The sequence below is a fragment of the Macaca nemestrina genome, chromosome 9 (genome assembly GCF_043159975.1).
Source record: "Macaca nemestrina isolate mMacNem1 chromosome 9, mMacNem.hap1, whole genome shotgun sequence".
Taxonomy (NCBI): Eukaryota; Metazoa; Chordata; class Mammalia; order Primates; family Cercopithecidae; genus Macaca; species Macaca nemestrina.
This window is the reverse complement of record NC_092133.1, coordinates 136,644,361-136,668,276: the sequence shown is the minus strand read 5'-3', so window position 1 is coordinate 136,668,276 and position 23,916 is coordinate 136,644,361. Positions and strand designations below refer to the sequence as shown.

Genomic DNA, 23,916 nt, shown 5'->3' with positions numbered 1-23,916 from the left:
GATATGTGCATAAATGTTGATGCCACAGAACATAAGTTCTAAGAACAGGTTCTCAGTCCTTTCCCAGAAAGTTTCACAACTCACAGAGCAGCACTTCGGGGCATTTTTGCAATGCCTTACTCTTCCGATTGAAAGCTGATCTTTCTCCTTTCAAGCCCCAAGTTTTTAATGTTTTTGAGGCAACCAACATTCCTTGAACACCCACTAAAGCCAGGGGCTCTGTGGCACCACTTTAGGGGATGAATGTCCCATGGCCCAGGCAGGGAGGCAAGACTGCACAGACCTCAGCTGGCAGAACCAGTCCTGGGAGCCAGTCTGTCTATTCCAGAAAACAACTTTCTCAACGTTGCCTCCATCTGTTTCACAAGGGAGTTTCTGTACATTGCAGGCTTATAGGCAGGACAGCAAAATCACCAGCGACTGACTAAAGCATTTGTTCTTGTCCATGCTGTTTGCTAAAAACCTACAACCTCCCTCTTGAAATCTTCTAGCTACCTCCACATTCTTGGGTGATATTCAATTTTAAGCCCTCCTTGATGCTGAGCTTTAAAAGTGACACTTTCATTCATTCCCAATTGAATTATTCTGTGTTTTTATGTTCATGCATGGAACAGTGCAGGAAAAAAAAAAAAAAAAAAAAAAAAACAGAAAATAAGGAAAATAAACAAGACAATAATATAAGCACTAGCCATACCACCTTCCTTATCTTTTAAAACGTTATGTTGAGAAATACTTAATCTTGATCATGGTATGACACTTCATATACTTCTCCGCTGAGGAAATGTTCCACATGTTATTTTGAATTGTAAACAAAATGTTAGGGGACACAGGTATGTGCCCAGGATGGGGTCTAACATATAAATATCAGCTGTCAATGGACAAAAACATCTTACATACCCTGAAGAATGAAGTGAATTTAGGGATAAACACAAAAGGCTCTTAGTTTTCAACAACCAGAAGTATTTTCAGATATTAAAAATTACCCAAAGAGTTTACTATCCCAACTCTTTTCAATCAAAAGTGACCTTTTTGCTCAAGAATGAATCAGAAAGCTAGAAATGAGACTTGCTTCCAAGTCCAGTAGCCAGGTGGGACGATCTGACAGTCTCCCTACAGATATTCAGATGAAACACATTTTTGAAAAATTACACAGCCCAAGTCAAAAGAAGAAAATCTCCAGACACACACACACACACACACCAAAAACAAAAAACAAAAACAAAAACAAAACCTGAAAGAGCCCTGAAAACCAGAGCTAAGCAGCCCAGCCCAGAGGGCAGAGGACAGCCTGGCTCAAGAGAGATGAGCAGGAGGACCCGAGGCTACTACCTACACGTGGCCCCAGGCAGCAGCACAGTCTATGAAAATAGAACCAGACAAACTAAGCTGACTGGATCAGAAAGGCAACAGAGGTGGGCTACGTACATGCAGTTCTGAAGAAGAAAAAAGGAGATCATGCACTTCCCCAGGGCAATGGCACACATGGATGTGGGGTCTAGCTTTCCAATTCCACGGGACACAGACTAAGAAATTAATATCAAACTCAGCCACTCATTCCTGGAATAACCAGGGACACCTTCATGGACCAGACATTGTTTTTGTTGTTGGGGATGTAGCAGTGAACAAAAGATATTTTTAAAATACCCTTGACCCTACGAAGTTTATTTCCTAGTGGGTGGATAGAGATAGTAACAAATAAATATAGATTGAAGAGATGACTTCAACCCAGGGCACATGGAACTGCCACATAAATAACAACCACCACTGAAATTAGTTGACAATCAACAATCACAAACCACTTAAGGAAACCAACCAATCTGAGGGAGGGCCAGAGAAATGGACTTTAACACAAAATGCCTTATCAGGAAAAAAGAGAGCTTCCACCAGTTTAATGATCTTGAATCTGAACACCTTAACAACTTCAAACACACACATGCACACCACATACTACACACCACACACACACACCACACAGCACACACATACAGACACATACCACACAGACTTACCACACATACACATCACATATTAGACACACACACACAACCCACATATACACACTGCACAAACATATCCATCACAAAAACAAAGAGAAGCTAACATCCTCAATCTCAAAATAATATTTTAAAGTACCATTCGGAAATTTACAGAACAATAGATAAAAATATAGTGAGGATACAGAAAACCTGAATACTTTAATAAATAAACTTGATCTGACCAATGATGTGACAATAAATCTGAAAATACAGCTAAAACAGACACTACTGTAAAATACATGTACATTACCAAAACTATCTCACAAATGGTTAACCTGACTAAACTTATATCCACTAAAGGAAATAAATTCACACTCAATAAAACACCAACATTACCAGATCCAGATAGGTTTATAAAACAGTTTTTCCAAACTGTCAAGTATAACATAAGTCGTATCTCACACAAACTGTTTCTAAGACAGTTTAGAAAGGTAGCTAGATATGACATAAATATATAAAATCAGTGGTATTCTACCAGCTGACAGCCAATAAGAAATGAAAAGAAATCCCATTCACCACAGCAAGCAGAAGGATAAGGTACCTAGGAAGTATTCCAAGAAAAGATTGCAAGTTATAAAAAGATAATATAAGAAAATATCAATTTTTCTAAATCTGTAAATTCAACGCAATGCCAAAATCCAATGTGTCTCTTTACAGAACCTTACAAACCAATGCTAAAATTCATGTACAAGAATGACCTGCCAAAAATAGCCAAGAAATGTTGAACAAAAATAAAGAAAAAGTGACTCAACTAAGAGATATCAAGACTATATTATTATAAAGTAATAACAATTTGTTCAGGGCTATACAAACAGCCTGAAGAGGCAGAATAACAAAGAACAGGGTTAAGAGTCACACTCACAAAGGGATGAATCCATGACAGTGGTGGCATTACAAATCAAAGAGGAAACAGCAGACCATTCAACAAACGATGCAGAGACAAGTGGAGAAATGAAAAACTTCAATTCTATCCAAGCAAGAAAAATAAGATAGTTTTCCTTCCTCATGCCAATACAAAAATCAATTTCAAGTAGGTTGCAGATCTAAACATGGAAAAGTAAAATTGCAACAGTTTTCAAGAAAACACATCAGTAGGAAGGGATTCTAAAGATATATAAACAATGCATACAGGGAAAGATGGCTGTTTGACTACATTACAATTTACGACTTCAATATGCCATTACAAAAACCACTAAAAAGCAAAGCAACAAGCCAGACTAGGTTATTATATGTGTGAAACACACTGCTAAGAAAGGATTCATGTTAGAATATATAAACTACTTCTATGATCAAAAGAAAATGGGTCGAGGAAGAAAACCACAAATGGCCAATAAGGGTAGGATGCAGCGCTCAACCATCCTAGTGATCAGGACCACCTCGCTGAAACAAGGAGATCTGCTTCACTCCCCTCGGAGGGGCCATGCTTAACCCTAGGAACACCGCAAAACAGTGAGGGTGACACAAAATGGGAATGCTCAAACACCACGTTAGAAATGTAAACTAACACAACATGGAGGGTATTTGGTACTATCTACGGAATTCCAGCAATTCCACATTTTTTAGGAATATCCCCTGAAAGCACCTCTTACGCTTGGGGACATTGGATGTACCTTTGAGGATCACTTGCAATAGGGAAACCTGGAAATGCCTTCCACGTTCACCAATAGAAAATGGAATTTTCAAATATTACAGTATATTCATAAAGCAGGCAAAATGAATAAACAATCTACATGCCCCAACATGGAAAAAAATCTGAAAAATGTTAATAAATAAAAAGTTACACAAAGATATGCATAGCACATTATATACGTACATAGTCAAATAAGGTCTATTTTAATTTGACTGTAATAAAAACAATGATACTGGTAAGGCATAAACAAAGAAGCCTATGCAGTCATGTCATAAAAGCATGTAATCTTTAGGAGGGTGCTCACCTTGTGGAGGATGAGGGGTGAAGGGCTGGGGTAGAAGAGAATGGGGACAGAGCTTCAATTCATTCAACCTCAACAAATACCCACCAAGTGCCACCCACTATTCCAACTACTGAGGATCACTGGTGGGTGACTGACAAACACCCACGCTGCTCTGGATCTTTCATTTTAGTGGGGGAGATGAATGAAAAACAAGACAAACAAGGGAAAGAGATGCAAATGTTGGGAGTGGTGGTTTGCTATTGAGATTGAACAGGGAAGCCCAAAAAGATGACTTCAAGCAGGTAGCACTTGAGTCAAGACTAAATCAGGTTAAGGGCATCTGTGCAGAAGGAACAGCAGGTGCCACGTCAAGGAGATGAGAGTGACTAGGACAGACTGAGTGGGGAGTCGAGAGATGAGGCTGGACAGGGCAACGGAAGTCAGCACATCTGGGTGCTATAGGCTGTTGCCACAATCTTAACTTGGACACTGGGTTGGGTGGAAGGCACTGGACAGTCTAAGCAAAAGGACCTGTGGTTTATGTTCTAACACGATCGATCTGACTGAAGTGTTGAGAGTCCCCTGAGTTAAACAAGCGGCCGCTGCAGGAACCAGATGAGACTCACTGGCGGCCTGAGACAGGTGGTCGTGAGGAAAAGCAGTGAGACTCTGAAAATGTGAACAGAAGTCCCTGATGGATGAGGTATGGGGCATAAGAAACAGAGGACTTAAGGATTACTTGGCCTTCATTATATCCGTAACACTTTCATGTTTTATATTTTGTTGTTGAAAAACATGAATCAAACAAGGCAGAATGTTAGCATCTGTTGAAGCAAGATGGTAGGGCCATGAGTGTCCACATGTTATTTTCTGCCCCCTTTGGTATGTCTGAAACATGAGTGACAAAATGGATTAAGCTCATCGGTCAGTGTCTGAGGTTTTTCTTTAGGAAAACAGAATACCACTTAGGGTTCCCTGCTTTGCGTCTCAATAATAATTAAAATACACCTTTACTTCCTGAATTGTGTTAACAGTTTATGTGTCCATTAAATGGTCAGCCTAACAGAGACAAATCAAAGTTGCTAAGGTAAGCCAATTACTTCAGCCTTTGCTCACACTTTTTACAGCAGAAATGTAAAGGCTGAACATTTTCTACAAAAGTTCCTGGGTGGAACTTTTCCTCCACTAATTCTACAACTAATCTTTCATGTTACACAAGAAAGGTTAATGAAATAATTTTAAAATAGCAAGTCATGGTTGATAACCTATACACATTTTTGCTTAGCTGATCCACTTGTTGATCACTTTTCATAGTGCCTATGAAACTGACTTGCTGTTTATTGGATTTAAACTAATTGGGTAAAATTTCCAAGGTTCTAACTTTTGCTTACCAGGAAAATGTTTACTACACAGAAAGCCACACTGAAAAACTCCCATCCACTCTAGCTCTCTTGTCTCTAAGGTGTGAGGACAGATTTTTTTTTTAAGTAGGAACAGAGTTAAAACAATGTAATAAAATGTCTGTGTTATTTGCATATCTCTCTCCTACACCACCAGAAGTCTTTCATTTCAACAGCTGCTTCCCAACCTCTTTTTAGAATCAAGCAACACACTGTAATTGTAAGCAGCATGCCTATTTTTAACAGCAATCTGGACAACCCAATACATTCATGGGAAACACACACACACGAAAACATCTGAAATCACTTGGCAATATGTATAATAAACCCCACACATTCTACATGTCAACCTAATAATTTAATTTAGACACAACAACCTTTTATTTTTAAAAAAGCTTCTATTTGCATACATTCATAAAGTAAAGAATGGTCTCTGAAACATCTCTATAGCATGACTCTTAATCCTGGTGTTGAGATGTAAGATGTGAAATCAACCACCTCAAAAGGAAACCGTAAAACACCACTACTACAATCACCACCACCACCTCCTCCTCTAAACACTCATTCAGTTTAATTACAAAAATAAAAATACTGCACTCTCACAAGAGAGTAAGGAAGTCAATGAATGAAGCCATGATTGTCTTATAATCACACACCCTTGTAAAATTATTCCCTAAAATTGTAATTCTCTGACTGATTTGACATATTGACCATCTGAATCGTGTAAAGCCATGGTTCACTGACATGAATTAGGTTGCTTTAGGCCCCCCAAACGCTCTAGAATTACTAAGAAGGATGAACATTACAAAACATCAGCAAGACAGAACAGCAGTGAAGTGTGGATATGGTTGTGTAGGAAAAGCATTAGATTTGGTATCTTAAGGCTGGGGTTTTTAACCCAACACCCCTGCACCAGGATTTGAAAAGTCATTTAACACAACTGAGCCTCAATTTCTCTAGACAGAAAATAAGTAAGGTTGATGAAATCATCTTTAGGATCCCTTTCACTTATAAAAACCCTCCATTTTTAATAATATATGTTTATTTTTAAATAGGTAATACATTTATTTAGATAGAAAAGAAAAAAAGATAAAAATAGTATTGTTACACGTCATGTCTACCTTCATCCCTTATGCCACACTCCCCACCACTGTCGCCCATACCCCAAACACTAATAATTGTTCTCATTAGTTTCTTATGTAACTACAGAAATATGAGCAAACACCAATATATACTGTTTTGCCTCCTCTCTAACATAGAAAGTGTCATATGATACCTACTGTACCGCTCACAGTGTATCTCAGACAGCCTTCCACATCAGTTAATAGAGATGTCTCTCGTTCTTTTCAACAATGGCACAGATTTCATTAGAAAGATCTCCAAAGTCTACTTAATCAATATCCTACCGATAAGTACTTGAATTTTTCCACTCTTTTGCTATTACAAATAATGCTGCAAAAAACACAAACTTTTGCGCAGATGATCTCTACGTTATAATTTAAGGAGAAATTTCCAGAAGTGGAATTACTGAGTCAGTGGGAAAATAAAAGTTTAGCAAAATCTGCCAAACTGCCTTCCACACAGTTTGCACCCTTCCTGCACTCTCAACAACAATGTCTAGGAATCTTTATTCCTCCACCGTCTCACTAAGCTGAGGTTCTCCTGTTCCTTCTCCTTCGGATTTCTATCTTATCTGATAAGCAGATACCACATCAACAGGATTTCTCTTCATTTGTGTTTATCTTATTATGATAAGTTTGCCCAAGTCACTGAGCTTCTTGTGTGCTCTTCTGAGTTTATTCCTTGTCCACATTCCTGTAAGTTGCTGGTCTTTTTCTTATTGGTTTATAAGTAAAAATTCTACTATTTCAAGAAAACATTCCTGAACTAATGATATTTACCACATTCTTGAATGACATGGTTTGGCTGTGTCCTCTCCCAAATCTCATCTTGAATTGTAACTCCCACAATTCCCACATGTCATGGGAGGAAACTGGTGGGAAGTAATTGAATCATGGAGGCAGGTCTTTCCTGTGCTGTTCTCATAATAGTGAATAAGTCTCACAAGATCTGATGGTTTCAAAACCAGGCGTTTCCCTGTACAAGCTCTCTCTTTGCACACTGCCATCCATGTAAGATGTGACTTGCTCCTTATTGCCTTCCACGATAGGAGGTTAACCCAGCCATGTGGAACTGTAAGTCCATTAAACCCCTTCTCCTGTATAAATTACCCAGTCTCGGGTATTTCTTTATCAGCAGCATGAAAACAGACTAGTACAATGAACTAATGATATTTACCACTTCCCGAATGCTTTAATGGTTTAAAAAGAATTATAGTTTCTTATTGGAAGGTACCAGCCACCATTACTCAATATTCTACTGATGTGCAGTATGTATTTGTATATAATATCCATGAAGACATTTTTTTGAAAAAGAAAATTTTGAGTTTTTGAAAAAGAAAATTTCACTTTCAACAAGAGAGAGGAATGGTTTGGAAGAATGCATGAAGATAATTTCATCTCACCAAATATCACAAATATTTGGATAAAAAAAGAAATGATCATCATAACTAAATATTAGGTATAAAAAGCTTAAAATATAAAAATATTTAATTTTTTATCTTTGTATAGTCCTTTCATTGAATGTTTAACAGTTCAGTTACATTAATAATGTAAAACAATTTTCTAAATATCATAAAATTCAAATATCCAAATAGGCACATCCATTTTCCTGGTGAACTTCTAAGCTATGTCAATGATCTTTTTATGTAATTCATACAAAATGTATTTTAAAATTCTGAAAACATTGACAACTATGAAACCTCTGCCATAATGGAGTGATCAAGCAGCCAAAATGCTGATATAAATACTTTTCCTTTTTTTCACTCAATGAGGAAGTAGCCAACCATTTTTTCAAAATTCTTAAATATAATAGATCCTAATACTATCGAGGAATGAGCAAAGTCTAACCAAGTAGCATTTACGTATCTAGAAAAAGTTTTCCATCAATGACACAGGACCCATTCCCCACACATGCTTCCATGAGAAAAGTTCAAAACAAGCAAAGGAAGATGGCCCACAGGGTGTTCAGACTCTACAGGACCTATGGCTAATTCCACAGCAGGGAAGGACTTCCCACCTACTACCAATAGGTCGTTGATAATATGACTCCTGCAAGGCCATATTAAAGGGATGAGAATGCTTCGACTTTTATCATTTTAACTCTGCTGGCACCTGGAGACTCCCACAGGTGTCTCCACTGGAGAGTCTTGAAAACTGAAGCAGTGATGTGGCTCAGGGTGCAAAGCCACTTCATACCAACAGACAAACAAACACCAATGCCTCCTGGAATCCTCACTGCTACCAGGGGACACAGTCCCAAGCTCTGCCCGGAGACCTACGATCCAAGTGACCCTGGGGAAGTTATATAAACTCTTTGGGACTTAGATTCTTCATAGTTCACTTTGAGGAGTGAATGAATTAGGCATTAAAAACAGTGACTGGTAGGCTGTGTTCTGTGTAAGTTTACTATATGCCATTAGGCCAAACTCCACGACTGCACAACTTTAACCCAAAGAGTCAACAGCAGAAATGGAAATATTCAAAAGCATCTCCTCCATAAGGACAAATATGGGGAAAATGAAGATAAAAGCCCAGCAGAGTACAGTCATAAGAAAGGTAAGCAGGCAGGCACCACTAAATGATGCAAACAGAGGGGCGAGGCCACCAGGTAAGATGGGACTTAACCTGTGGGAAGTGCATGATTCTCCCAGTAGGGTTAATGTTCCAAGCTATCCAATCCCTAGAGATCTGGAAAGGTTAGTACAAAACCCCTTATTATTCAAGGTTGTCTGTTAAAATCCTCCTCAGTAAGTTTACTTGTCTCATCTTTTTCCAATTTTCTTCTTCTTACTATACTTTTATTATTCTTCTTTTAGTCTCACCTCTCATCTTACTACTTTCTTCCTGAATTAACCTTAGGCCTATAGGGGACAACAAACCACACTGGTAAACTCTAAGAGTGGTACTCACTAACAATGTGGTTCTTGAATCCCAATTTAAAATTATTTTAATGCATCCTGGCTCCCAGTGTAATTATTTTAAAGTATTATACCGTTTAATTGTTGGATATCTGAAAGCAAATGGACTCTGGAGAAAGCTTAGCTTATTGGAAATAAAAACTCCAAAGAAATGCTTCACCAACACTGTGTTACATTTGTAAAGCCACTTCTCAGACACTTTGAAGTCTTTGAGCTCAATCACTTAGCAATGCTGCATCCTCTATGCCTACAAAACAGCAGCACGTCTGCCAATAATGCCGTAACGGATAGGGAAACTCCTGTGGACAGAAGTGAGAAGCCCGAGGCCGCTCGCCTCGCCCGGGGATGGAGCTGTAACTGACACCTATGTCAAGCTGATGGAGAACGCCCTATTTCTACTACATCTAAACCCTTTACACAACCAGCCTCCCCAGAGTAATGCAAGCGTTACTTCAATGACAGTAAGACACCCTTCTGAATCGCCAGACCCTGCACACCCTCACAGAATACAAACCTTTGGGAGGAGTGAGGCTGACTCCATTTTTAAGGCACCATTGTACTGGCAAAATCCCCAAAGAATCTGCATGGCACAGCACTGAGAGTTTACTTGGCTCAGGTCTTAGGTCGTCAATAGTCACTTGAAAAAAATGATTGTTAAAAACCTAAAAGAAAAAAAAAAAAAGGCGGGGAGCCAAAGGTTAATTCTTTAGAGTTACACATAATGCAAGCTTATAAAATAGTGGCAGAGCTTCCAAAGGCAATTAAATATAGTTCATCAAAATGATCTGAATACAAACTGGCATTTTCAATGTCTATTACTAAATTAATTCAGCTGATAAAAAGTTAGAATTGACCACTGTGCTCCTATTAATGGAAAGATAAATAACTAGGTGATATGGAAGACTGAGAATGAACAAAATTAAAGACGTGGAGAAGTAAACCAATGGCCATAGCTTGAAGAAGAATGAACGGAGGAAGTCAGACAGACAAACCCCAGCTTCGATGACAGCCAAGACAGGAACTGAAAAGTGAAACCATCTCTCAGTGTGCACAGCCAGCACCAAACTCTTTACACCAGATCATTCAACAATCTCCAAGATCTGGCTTGGAGCGTTCTAGCCTCATCCTGTACCATATCCCTCAAAACACCCCACCCTCCAGGCCGAGAGGAAATCATTCACCGTAAGCCTCATCAACTACGACACCCCCAATGCCACGTTTGAGCTATCAAAACACAGTGCATTTTCAAGGTGCATCTCGTACTTCAGTGCTGCTGATCTGGGTGGAATAAACCGCCCTCACTCTGTGCTCCTAAAATTTCAGACTTCAACTTCTGTATTGAAAACTCTTACTCCTTTCTAGACTGATAACACATTGGTCTTCCAATGCCATGCAGCATAAGTTATTAGAGGAGAGTGATGTCTTTTTGTTAACACAAGTATTCCCAAATGCATATAAAGTGCTTTGTACATAGGAACTGGATAAATGTCCACTGAATGTAAGAAGAAACATCAATGAAGAAATAAGAGCAAGGCATGCCGATAAACAGAGCAGAGGGTAAAAATCAGACGGGCCATCACTGAAAAGCATGATGGATTTAAATAATTTAGTATCTAAACCAGGCCAGAAAAAAAGATCCCTTTCCCAATTCAATGGACATAACCCAGTCTTTCTTAGGAAACCCTGAGAGTTTTCCGAAGCTATGATTCCCGGCTCCTTTATTTTTTTTCTGGAAGCAATTTAGTTCAAAGCAAAGCAGGAGAGGAAACTCACTTCTGTTCTTCTCTGGGCTAATTTTGGTAAATAGTTTACGGTAGGTTTGCCTGTGAAAGTCAACTTCAAGCAGCAAAGGATCAGATGGGTCCTTCCCAGTAAGGTCATCTCTGAGAGCTCTATTGAGAATCTCATCCTCCCTCCACCTGAAAGGATTATGGAAATCCTTCGACTTCTATCACTTTCACTCCTCTGGGCACCTGGACTCCCCTGGACAGTCTTGAAAACTGATGCATGGCGATCTGGCTCAGGGTGCAAAGCCAAGTGCGTACCAATAGGGAAACTAACACCAAGGCCTCCTGGAGTCCTCACTGCTATTGGTGGGCACAGTCCCAGGAACCCAACATCCCTGCCCTTGTGTATCTTTCTTCTTAGCATTTAATATGTAACATACTAGATTTATTTACTTATTGATTCTGTTTATAGTCTGTCTCCCTCCATTAAAATATAAGCTCCACAATGGGAACATTGTCCAGAATGCAGCCTATGAATGCTCAATAAATATCTGTTAAATTACTGTTATTTAGTCTGTCTCGCATACATACACATACTCACACACATACGTATACAAAGAGCATGTGATTTTGGTGGAGCCGCGGTACCCTATAAAGAAGGAATTTCCACAACCGTTAAAATGCATGTTCACGTGGGAATGCTTCAAAGGAAAAGCTTAGTACGTTTCATCAGATCCATCAGGGCTCATGTTCCTAAATGGTCCGAAGCAGTGTTTTGTGCTCTATCCAGTCCAGAACCCACAGGACTCAGAACTAACGCCCAGAGCAGTTAACCGACTTGCCCAAGACTGCACAGCTAAGAGATGGCAGACACAGAAACAGAACCCAAGGCTTCTCATGCCAGTAGCCTTTCCTCTAATCAATACAATGCACTTCGCTTACACGGATGACATCACCACCATCTGCCAGTATTTCAACACCAAGAGCACACCCTGGCTGGACTGCTGGAGGTTCACCATTTAATACTCGATCCACTACACGCCTGTCTGCATCCTTGTCTGTTTGTTGTAACATTATTTACATATTTCTTCAACAGTTATGCCACCAAGAAAAGGCCCAAGGTGGGAAAAAAAATGAAATTTTCATTGTGATGAGTAATGATAGCACAGTGTGCTATATTTTCAAACATAATACTCCAAGGTACTTTCCCCATACTTACAGAAATATATTTAATTGTAAACATCTTCTACGCTAGGAGTATTCTGATACGTCATTACATGAAGATGAGTCTTGAACCTGGGGAGGTGCCTACCTAGGTTCTAAAAGACAGATGCACACATCCCAGTCCATGCATTATACAAAACATGGTCAATAAGAGAAGGAGGGCTGTACACGAAACAGCATGACTTATTTTATCTTTGCTACAAAGGGTAAGAAAAAGCAAAATAAAAAGGGAAACACAATTTAGAAATCAGTAAAAATACTTCTTCCCTCCCCTCGATAAGATCTATTTAGAGAAAATTATTTACTGTGAAAAGCCAACTATCACTGGAAGTCTATCCAACTAGAAAAAGATATTTGGGCTGAAATTAATTTTGATTAGTAGACACATTCTAACATTACATATTACAACTATTTAAAGGCATAAGAATTATTTAAAGGAATAAGAATGTGAGAGAGGCTGGGTGCAGTGGCTCACGCCTATAATCCCAGTACTTTGGGAGGCTGAGGCGGGCGGATCACAAGGTCAGGAGTTCGAGACCAGCCTGGCCAAGATGATGAAACCCCATCTCTACTAAAAACACAAAAATTAACCAGGCACGGTGGCAGGCGCCTATAATCCCAGCTACTTGGGAGGCTGAGGCAGGAGAATCGCTTGAACCCAGGAGGCAGAGGTTGTAGTGAGTGAGCCGAGATCACGTCATTGAACTTTAGCCTGGGCAATGGAGCAAGGCTCTATCTCAAAAAAAAAAAAAAAAAAAAAAAAAAAAGAAAGAATGTAAGAGAGGTTACCGCTGACAGTCTATGCACATCAACTCTGTTGAGTTTAATTGATAAATACCAGGTGAAGTGACTCTGTAGCATGCTACATCTGCAAACAGATGGGCAGCTGGCATGACTGCAGCACCCACTAACGGAACAAAGGAGAATTCTGGCTAGGATTCAACAGGGTACCATTTGTCCATTTTGGAAAAATATCCGACTACTGGCAGGATATACAGTAAAGAACCCCAAAGGCCATTTCAAATTAAAAGGTTTTTTAACGGATGCTAGATAATCAGGAGTACATGACTTTCAAAGATTATAAAGCAAAAGCCAATGTATTTTTCTTTAAATAAATAACCTTAAATATTTAAAGTTTTTCTGACTTTGTTTGTTTGTTTGTTTTGAGATGGAGTCTCATTCTGTCGCCCAGGCTGGAGGGCAGTGGCAAGATCTCGGCTCACTACAACCTCCGTTTCCCAGGTTCAAGCGATTCTCCTGCCTCAGCCTCCCAAGAAGCTGGGGTTACAGGTATGCGCCACCATACCTGGCTAAATTTTGTATTTTTAGCAGAGATGGGGTTTCACCCTGCTGGCCAGGCTGGTCTCAAACTCCTGACCTCAGGTGATCACCCTACCTCAGCCTCCCAAAGTGCCAGGATCACAGGCGTGAGCCACCGTGCCCAGCTCCTAAAGTTATCCTTGAAATAAGCTACTTTAATGGTTATAAAAACAATTTATGTTCACTAAAGAAAAAACGTTTACAAGAAAAAATGTTTAGAAAGCATTGCATTTTTATAACCAATTTCCATATTCTGTAATATATTATCACTACTAAATTTCTCAAGTGTTACCAAATCATAAATTTTTAAAAACTCATGACTCACATAACAAATACTAATCACTGCATGAAAAGTGATTTTCCTTAACGAAAATCCCATTTCCTTAAGAAAAAGAAATTAAAACAGATTTAAATCTGTAATTAAATTCTCCTACTGAAGTACACAAAAGACCATTCACCAAAACACACGTCGGCCAAGAATGCTAAGTTTCCCACACTATTTGTAAGAGAGTATTTAAGGTAGAAACAAGCAATTTTGATTTTACCAGAGGTTTTGTCATTAAAACTTCTTTAATGGGGAATGGATATTATACTTTTTCAAAAATGTTTTACTGTTTGTAGAGACAGGGTCTCCCTATGTTACCCAGGCTGGTTTTGAACTCCTGGGCTCAAGTGATCCTTCCCCCTTGGCCTCCCAAAGTGCTGGGATTATGGATGTGAGCCACCATGACCCGCTGGGATATTACAATCTTCAAAGACTAACAGATCATTATAAAAATGCCTTTATGTTAAAAGGTAATTTTATTCTGAATCTGTAGATCTTAGAAGCATGAGTTTTTCTTTAGTCAATGAGGGCACATGAGAAAAATAACACAGAAATGCTGAGACATGGGAGGTGAGAATTTGCTTTGCACCATTTTCATGTATTTTCCAAGTTTAAACAGATCATATTTACTACCCATGCAGGAAGAACAAATTACCCTTGTAATGATTACAACGTGCAACTCGTCAGTGGACAACTAGCAGAAGACAAGGAAAATTCACCCTATCCATGATAAGAGGGGGCATCTGATTAGAGTCACTCTGTGCCACCAGTAATAAAAACAGCTTAAAGCAGCGCTGGACTGGAGGGGCGGCAATCTTCCTTAGCTTCGCCTGGCATTGCTGATAGCCTTGCACGAATATATTTCATCTGGTCGTCTTTGAGTTGAAAGGTTTAATTTGATCCACTCTAGGAGTTGGGTTGAAGAACGAGGGAGGAAAACTCACCTTAGTCACTGACGCAGGAGAGACGTCAAAGGGCTCGCTCATATTCACTGTCTCAAGCTTCATCCCAACTGTGAAGAAATGGCTTCGCAAATCTGCGTGATCCTGCAGGGAGAAAGATGAAAATACTGAAAGCCACGGTCCGGATGCGCTCCCATTTTATTGGGCAACCGAAATCTGATGGAAACAATTAACCCTCCCCGTTTAGAATTTCTAATTATTGCCAGATACCGCAGATTTAATTATTTTCTGCAGGCTAAATTGCTTTTCCAAGGGAGAGGCAACAAGGCTTCGTGGCCAGGCTTAAATTTACCCTAAGCAAAAATTCACATTACACTGCTTTGCTCATCCTCGGTGCTATCAACTGAAGCACAGCAGAGTAAGGGAGGCAATCCATCATCCTAACACAACAGGGTGTCTTCAGAAAACGAGGCCTCTCGCTACTGGAGTCACATCTCAGAGCCTCAGTCAGCACCCTGTACCCACGGTCTGCCCCCACCTCCTGTGTCTAAGAGCACACTGCTTACCAGTTACTAGGAGTAAGCTGGCACACGGCTTACCAGTATGGTACAGGTAGGGGTAGTCAAGATCCCATAATCCCCGTGATCTTAGAGATGCCTGGAGGTCAGAATCCAAACCTGCCCCACGGACGATTAGAACCTGACTCCTACTCAACAAAGGGGAGCAACACTCCTTTCCTAATAGGGGTCTGGCAGTTTTATAACCCACTCACAGCAACCTTTATGTGAGAGAGATGGGGCTTTCCTGCCTCCTAAGAAAACAAATTTCAATATCCACTTCAGCTACACAGCAATAGAGGAGGTTGGCTGGACTCCGGATACCAGAATTTATCTTGCGGAGATGGAGGTCACCTCATAACTCACGGTCTGGATAAACAGCATGGATAAATAAATGTATTTGCAGTCTGTCCCTGAGGAAATAATAGCTGCAAATAAATCCTGTGATTTCCAAATACATCAATTGGGTGTGAAGTACGAAAATATCTGGGGACCTGTTACTTTCTTTGACCTGCGAATCGAAAGTGGGTTTTTAATTACTCCAACCACATCACTCTATATCCAACTCTGAGGACCGCACAGAACCCAGACGGACAGTGCCTGTTTCCCCAAAACCCCCAAAAGCTGGTCAGTACCGTCAGTGTCCGACAGGAGATCAGACTACAAGAACTGCTTATAAAACCCTCAACCAGTGCACCGAGTTGCCAAGGTAACTGAATGTAAACGCCTATAGAACCACATGGACCCTTTCATTTTTCATGTCCCCAGGGCAGTCTGCAAAGGTCTCTGTACTGGGGGATGCATGATGAATGCTGGGGCCATGTCCAAAGAGGACATTAATCAGAACAAGACAGGACGTGGTCAAACACGACAAAACCCAATCAAAGGAACTGGCCACTCTAAACATTTACAAATTCCTTAATAACTTACAATCCACACTTTATAAAAATTATATGCATAAGGAAAAGCACAAGGAAATAGGTGCAGGTGATGATCTGCACTGTTTATGCTGCAAACAAAGCATTTTATTTATTTATTTTTAGCTTTTATTTTAGATACGGGGTACATACACAGGTTTGTTACATGGGCATACTATACTCAGATTAGTGAACATAGTACCCAATAGGTAATTTTTTGACCCATGACTCATTTCCCCCCTCCCCTCTAGTAGTCTCCAGTGACTATTGGTACCATGTTTACGTCCGTGTGTGCTAAATGTTCAGCTCACACTTCTAAACGAGAACATGCAGTATTTGGCTTTCTGTTCTGCATTAGCAAACTTTCTGCATTAGTTTGCTAAGAATAACGGCCTTCAGCTCCATCCATGTTGCTGCAAAGAACATACCTGCATTCTTTTTTATGGCTGTGTAATATTCCATAAGTATATATGTACCACATTTTCTTTAGCCAGTCCATCACTGATGGGCACTCAGGCTGCTTCCATGCCTTTGCTATTGTGAATAGTGCTGCAATGAACATGTGAGTGCATGTGTCTTTTTGACAGAATGACTTGTTTTCCTTTGGGTATACAGCCACCAATGAGATTGCTGGGTCGAATGGTAGCTGTTTCAAGTCAGTAAATCTCAAAACTGCTTTCACAGTGAGTGAACTAATTTATATTCCCACCAGCAGTGGGTAAGTGTTCCCTATTCTCCACAGCCTCATCAGTATCTGTTTGACTTTTTAATAACAGTCATTCTTACTGGTGTGAGATGGTATCTCCTCGTGGTTTTGATTTCAAAACATTTACTTTTAAAGGTGGCTGGGGGAACGCAAATCAGGAAAGAGAAGGAATCGAAGGCTACTGTACAGAGAGCAAATGCGGATTAACACACAGCAGCCGTCATGCCCAGGCAGAGCCAGAAGCCACAGGCGAGGAGACATCACAACTAAACCAACACTGACTCGCTGACATCCGAATTCAAAGTTAATTTGAATGTTTCTAGCCCAAAGAAAAGACAAATATTTAAGGTGATCGGTATCTCAATTACACTGATTTGATCTTTACAAATTATATGAATGTATTAATCACATGTACCCCAAGGATGTACATCTATTACATACCAATAAAAAAATTTAAACATTAAAAAAAAAGGATTAAAAGTGGACTGGGTGCAGTAGCTCCTGCCTGTAATCCCAGCACTTTGGGAGGCTGAGGCAGTCGGATCATGAGGTCAGGAGTTTGAGACCAGCCTGGCCAACATGGTGAAACCCTGTCTCTAGTAAAAATACAAAAAATAGCTGAATGTGGTGGCGGAAACCTGTAATCTCGGCTACCCAGGAGGCTGAGGCAGGAGAATCATTTGAGCCTGGAGGCACAGGGTACAATGAGCCGAGATCACATGACTGCACTCCAGCCTGGGTGACAGGGCAAGACTTCATCTCAAAAAGTGAATGTTCCTGTCAGACACCCATGTCCCCAGTACCCATCAGCGAGAAGTGAGTCCTGATCATGGCTTTTGCAGGTAAATATCCTTCCCCATTTAAGTACAAAACCCTTTCATCTTTGGAAAAGGGGAATTATTAAAGAATTATGATATAATAAAACATGGCCTGAATGTACTCAGCATGTCTAAGCAGTCATTATTACGCTGTTTGACAATCAGAGGTGCCCTCAGTCACTCCCAGGACATTCATAACTGTAAGTAATGGTTAACAGATGAATGTCAGTGTTTCTCAGGAGACTCTTTCTCTGTGTAGGACCCCCTTCTTCCTGCAGCCTGCCCCTCACCAGCCACAGCCACAGGGCGAGGCATTCCTGAGGTCTGGTGCACGGCGGCAGGCATGGGTCTTCTCCCTGGCTGCCTCTCTCGCCATGGCTCTACTCAGAGCCTCCGCTGTAGGGGCGTCCTGACAGCCATGGGGCTTCTGGTCTACCTGCCCTCTTTCATTCCCTCCATTCCAGATTCTGTGCTTCTCTCTCCTCCACAGAACTCTTGCTCCAACCTTTGCTCTCTGAGTAGAGTCAGCTTTCTAAGTAGGGTTTACCCACAACCCTAAGCCCTGTCTACATCCCAGGCCCTCAGCCTGACCTTGACCACTGACTTGGAGTCTTTAGCCAAATCCACCCCCAACCTTTATTCCGTACTCCAAGCCCTCTGGGAAGGTCTGTCAATCAGAGCTCCCCGTGCTGTGTGGAAACTCTGTGGCCCCAGAAGCCCTGCCCTCTCTACGGACTTCCTGTGTTCACAGTTGTCTAGCAGACACCAGGCAGTGGTTGCCGCTCCTTGGAAATACAGCAGACAGCAATGTGTCCCTGAGATAACCCTGCCCACTCAGGGTTGCGGACTGTATTGGAAATGCTTATGGGTAATGACTTCAGCATCCTCTGCATCTAATTACATCTGTAGGTTAAGAGGGGATCACTTCCGCTTCCTGCAGACAACACACAATCTCTTCCTTTTCTCCCAGAGTGTCCTGCGCTCGAATGTTCATCATTAAACTCCCCACCTCTGCTCATCTGTAACAACGAACATAAACATCAAAACCACGCATGAATACGGGATGAAAATAAAAAGAGCATGACATTTAAATATTCTTAAACAGTTTAAGAATAATGCTCAGTGGGCATTATTCCAAAAACTTTAGAAACTAGTTTCCCCTCTGTCAGTCTTAGCTCAGATCTCCTACAACTTAAATTAATTCTCCCAGGTTTCAGCTGTGTGATAAATGTAATCGGTCTTTGTCTCTGGTACAGGACTCCTAAATCCTGTGGGATTTCCCAGGTGACAGGAGCTTTTTTGTTCTAATCGGTCCATTCTTGATGGGTCCCTAAACAGCTTCAGGGTGGGGGCTCATGTCCAGAAAGTCCAAGGCATAATTAGAGAGGTCTGTAAGTTCATTTCCACCCCACAACCACTAGGGAGGGGAGAAGAGCTGGATATGGAGCTCATTACCAATGGCCAAAGATTTCATCAATTGTGCCTACATAATGAAACGCCCATGAACACCCTAAATGACAGAGTTGGGGTTTTCCAGTTGATGAACACTTCCATGTGCCAGGGGGTGGGGACACCCAAACTCCACATGGCCAGAAGTCCCTGTGCCTGGGACCACCTTCCAGCCCTCACCCTGGGCACCTCTTCCATTTGGCTGGTCATTTGCATCCTGTATGGTACCCTTCACAATCAACAGGTAATAGTAAGGAAACTGCTCTGTGAGCCGTTCTGGAAAACTATCACATCTGAGAAGGGGGTTTTAGGAACCCTAATTTATAGCCATCAAGTACAGGAATCCCAGGACTTGTGACTGGCACCAAAGTGGAGGAATCTTGTGGTACCGAGCCCTTCACTTGTGGGGTCTGCACTGCTTTCAGATGGTGTCAGAAACGAATTAAACTGCAGAATATTCACTTGCTGTCCAGAGAGCTGAAGAACTGGCTGGTGTGGAAAAACCCACACACGTGACGTTAGAAGTGTTGTGGGTAAAAAGAGTTCCTAAGTTACAGTCAAGACACTTCTTACTCACGGAAATGCATCTGCTTTTCTTTCCAAACTACACAAAACCCCTTAAACATTCTTGTTTCATATACTGAAAAAAGAAGCCAGACATTCTGAGAGGTCGCAACATCCAAACATAGGTATTTGTAGTATGGCCTCAAATATCCACATATCTTATCCTATTAAAGTTCAACTCTGTATTTCATAAATAAATCTGGAAACTATAAAATACGTTGCTGTATCTTCCAGCCCTAACTTCCACTTTCTGAAAATCACTTCCTAATCAACATCAAAAAAAAAAAAAATCCCTCTATGACCATGTAGAAACCCCACCAGTTTCAAAGCTAAGTCAACATAATGGAAATTGAGAAGACTCAAGAATAAAGACATAACAATTAAGAGTTTGGCTAAACCTGCTACTCTAATGTTTATATTACTCATGAATGACGATTTCAGAAACGTTTTACTGCCAGAGCACGACAATATTTTCTGATGGGGTTTGCCACTGAAACTTCTGGCCATTGGAGAACTTTAAAAAACACGAAAGATAACCATGCTGTAGGTGCAGAACTTTCCAGTAAGTGCCAAACTCCCTCATTTATGCTACGTGGCTCACCCAAGAAAGGCTTCAATACATATTTATTGAATTAAACTGAAGGGATGACAGAAACCTGATGATTTCTTGACATCCATTCCAATCCTATATTCTGTCACTCATCCAATAAGCACTGATCAGAAGCCACTGAGGTACCACACAGGAGACTAACAGCTATTGCATGGAATACACAGAACACCTCCACTTGTCAAAGGGAGAAGGAAAAGACAGGCAAGAACAGCTATGGAAGATCCAGAATGAGAAGGAACGTCACAACAAATGTTTTTTACTTCTAGCATATAAAAATGAAGTATCACTATGATCACAGCAGTCAAAGGATTCATAGGTGTGAAGCTTAATTTGGAAGATGAAAACCACGTGACTCAGAATGATAAAAGATTCTGGGGGTGGAGCACAGTGGCTTATGCCTGTAATCCCAGCACTTTGGGAGGCCGAGGCGGGTGGATCACGAGGTCAAGAGATCGAGACCATCCTGGCCAACATGGTGAAACCCCGTCTCTACTAAAAAAAAATACAAAAATTAGCTGGGCGTGGTGAGGTTGCAGTGAGCCGAGATTGAGCCACTGCACTCCAGCCTGGTGACAGAGCGAGACTTCGTCTCAAACAAAAAAAAAGAAAAAGAAAAAAAAAAAGATTGTGGGAAGGTAGCACAGTGAATTTATGCACAGAGACTGGGCTCTGCATACTGGATAGAAGCATTTAAATATGATCTAAAAGGCAAAAGAAGTCACTTGATACTCCTAAGGAATAACAAGTTTTTATGATAATTGAAGGATTCAACACCACAAAATTTCCAAATAAGCCAACAGACAGAACTGCTGAGTTCTGCGGTGTAAGTGTACATCCGTATTAGTATATGAGAAAAGATGCAGCTCTTCTCATTGAAAAACAAATCTATTCACCCCAGACCACTTACTTTGGGCTGTTAATGCAGTCAGAGGGCATGCATTCATTTACACAAACACCCAACTAATCATCCTCAATATTAAGGACAGAGAGAGTTCCTGGGTCCTGAAGATGATTCGCCAAACCAATTATGTACTGAGAGATAATGGAAAATCCACTGTCGTTTGAAAGAGACATTCTTGGCCTTTGCAAAGCTCTAGAGAATCATTCACACTTTGCAATTATTGGATCAAGAATGATGTTATTCCTGTTATCAGGATATATTACTAAGTCCTTAGTAGATTTACAAATATGCCTGTCACATTCAAGAAATACTGTTTACTTAAGAGTACTGGAGTCCAGTCAAATTGCCTACAGAAAAACTACTCTCCTTTAATAAATGCCAGCAATGTCATTCCCATCTATATTCATCACTACCCATTTTTATTTTTGCCCTAAAGTAGTTTCATATTGATCAAAAGTAAAATGCCATTCATTTTATTGGAGGACTGTCTTAGCAGGCTACCGTGGCAATCTCTCTTCAGGGAACCTTATTTTCAGTGGAATGACATCATAAAAGAGGTTCTGTCTACATCAACTTCCTTTCTGTACCCAGGTTTCATCAGCTTTATTCCCTCCAGAGCCTGAGCAGTTCTCACTCCCCTACTAAGATGTAGTAAATCTATGCTGAGATTAACTAGGTTCTGTGTATACAAACTGGACATCCCAACTCTGAAAATCCCAAGCCCCAAACCCGAAACTTTTTGAGGGCCAACAAGCACTCATAAGAAATGCTCATCGGAGCCTTTTCGATTTCGGGTTTTCAGATGCTCAACAGGCAAATGTACTGCGAATATTCCAAAATCTGAACCCGGAGACACGTCTGGTCCCAGACGTGTCTGGATAAGAGATACTCAGGCTGTAATATCAAGTGGACAGAAACAGCTAACATGTTGTAAATACTGGCAGGCATACTCTCTGTATTGTCATTTTCCACTGACACAGACTGTGGGGTGGAATCCCTCTTGTGGGAGGAAATTAAGACACAGAGAGACGAAGTTACCCACGCAAGGGCACACAGCTACCAAGAGAAGCCAGGCTTCAAGCCCAAGCAGCCTGACTCAGTCTGAGCCCACCTTCTAGCCACCAGGTTATATAACAGACCAGGGAACAAAGACCAAAAAGGACTTTTTAAAAATCAATAATTAGTGTATACAGGCAAACAACACTACTACAATCTACCTAGAGCCCCCTAAAATTTTCTTTCAAAGAAAGCTATTACTAAGGTAAAAAGTGATAGCTACTAACACTGATCATTTACTTAAAACCTCCAAGTTTTGCTGTTAATTCCTCGCACTTTTCAATGGCTTAAGAAGAAAGTATGTGAGTGCATTCCGGCCCTAAAAGTTACTTCCAAAATGTTTATCTAGAGCCAGTCACAGCCTTCATCAACAATTAGCAAATATCATGACTACTTTCGTGTGTTTGTACATTAAGCAATGAAGATTTAGGAAATACGTGCAGCAAAATGTTCACGGTGCTTCATAAATTATCCTCTATCGATACCTACTTCCACACGATGTTATCCACGTTAACCAAGACAGGTTACTCTGATCAACGTGGTTAATCTAGTACACGTGGATGGCTGCAAAGCCCACACCAACCCCAACCTGTGACTGGTATTTTAAATACCACGTGATAGGCACCATCCTATAATGGACGGACAGGAAAGTAGTTGAGGTGATTCCTGACCCTGAAAAGCTGGAAATTTACTTAGAAAACAACTGAGGTCAGGAGTTCGAGACCAGCCTGGCCTACACTATTAAACTCCATCTCTACTAAAAATATAAAAATTAGCTGGGTGTGGTGGTGGGCGCCTGTCATCCCAGTTACTGTGGAGGTTGAGGCAGGGGAATCGTTTGAACCCAGGAGGCAGAAGTTACAGTGAGCCGTGATCACGCCACTGCATTCCAGCCTGGGCGACAGAGCGAGACTCCATCTGAAAAGAAAAAGAAAAAGGAAAAAAGAAAAACAAAAAGGAAAAAGAAAAGAAAACTGCAGTGAGAAACAGGAAGTACAGTATCATGCTGGAAAAAGGAGTATGGACAAACTTCAATATCTTGGTGTCCTGACTTTATAGTTTTGGCTTATGTCTTACTTTTTTCAACAGAGGTCAGGAGGATCCTGCAACCTCAGAGCCCGCCCTGGGTGCACTCACTGCCCACGGTCACCCACTGCTTTCAACATCTGCCCCGATGAAGTCCTTGTCTTGGCAGTGGTTGCCGTGCCTGGCAAGGGACAGCACCGGATTCAGGAGGAGTGAACCATCGCTGCGGGAGAAACACACCTGCCTGGATATAGTCATCATGAGTCAGCAGCAACTCACGTCTCTGGCAGGTGCCAAAGCTTCAGGGTGAACAGTCAAGTTCTTTATAAAATACAGCATACACGTGGCTGTGAGTATTAATCTACAGACAGCAATGGAGAGTATTACTAATGGGGAGACAGGAGAAAGAGAAGACAGAAAAGAAAG

The 23,916-nt window shown here is 40.9% G+C and overlaps 1 protein-coding gene across 10 annotated transcripts in view; it reads right to left on the bottom strand.

Annotated features, from left to right (window-relative positions):
* Positions 1–23,916, bottom strand: part of LOC105494351 (Scm like with four mbt domains 2) — a 253,153-nt gene that overhangs the window by 74,029 nt on the left and 155,208 nt on the right. For all 10 annotated transcript variants that reach the window (XM_011762686.3, XM_011762684.3, XM_011762683.3 and 7 more), the window contains 2 exons: positions 14,929–15,030; positions 9,903–10,050 (listed from right to left, as the gene is read on the bottom strand). In XM_011762686.3, coding sequence (XP_011760988.1) covers positions 9,903–10,050; positions 14,929–15,030 — 250 coding nt within the window. The remainder of the gene's footprint in view (positions 1–9,902; positions 10,051–14,928; positions 15,031–23,916) is intronic.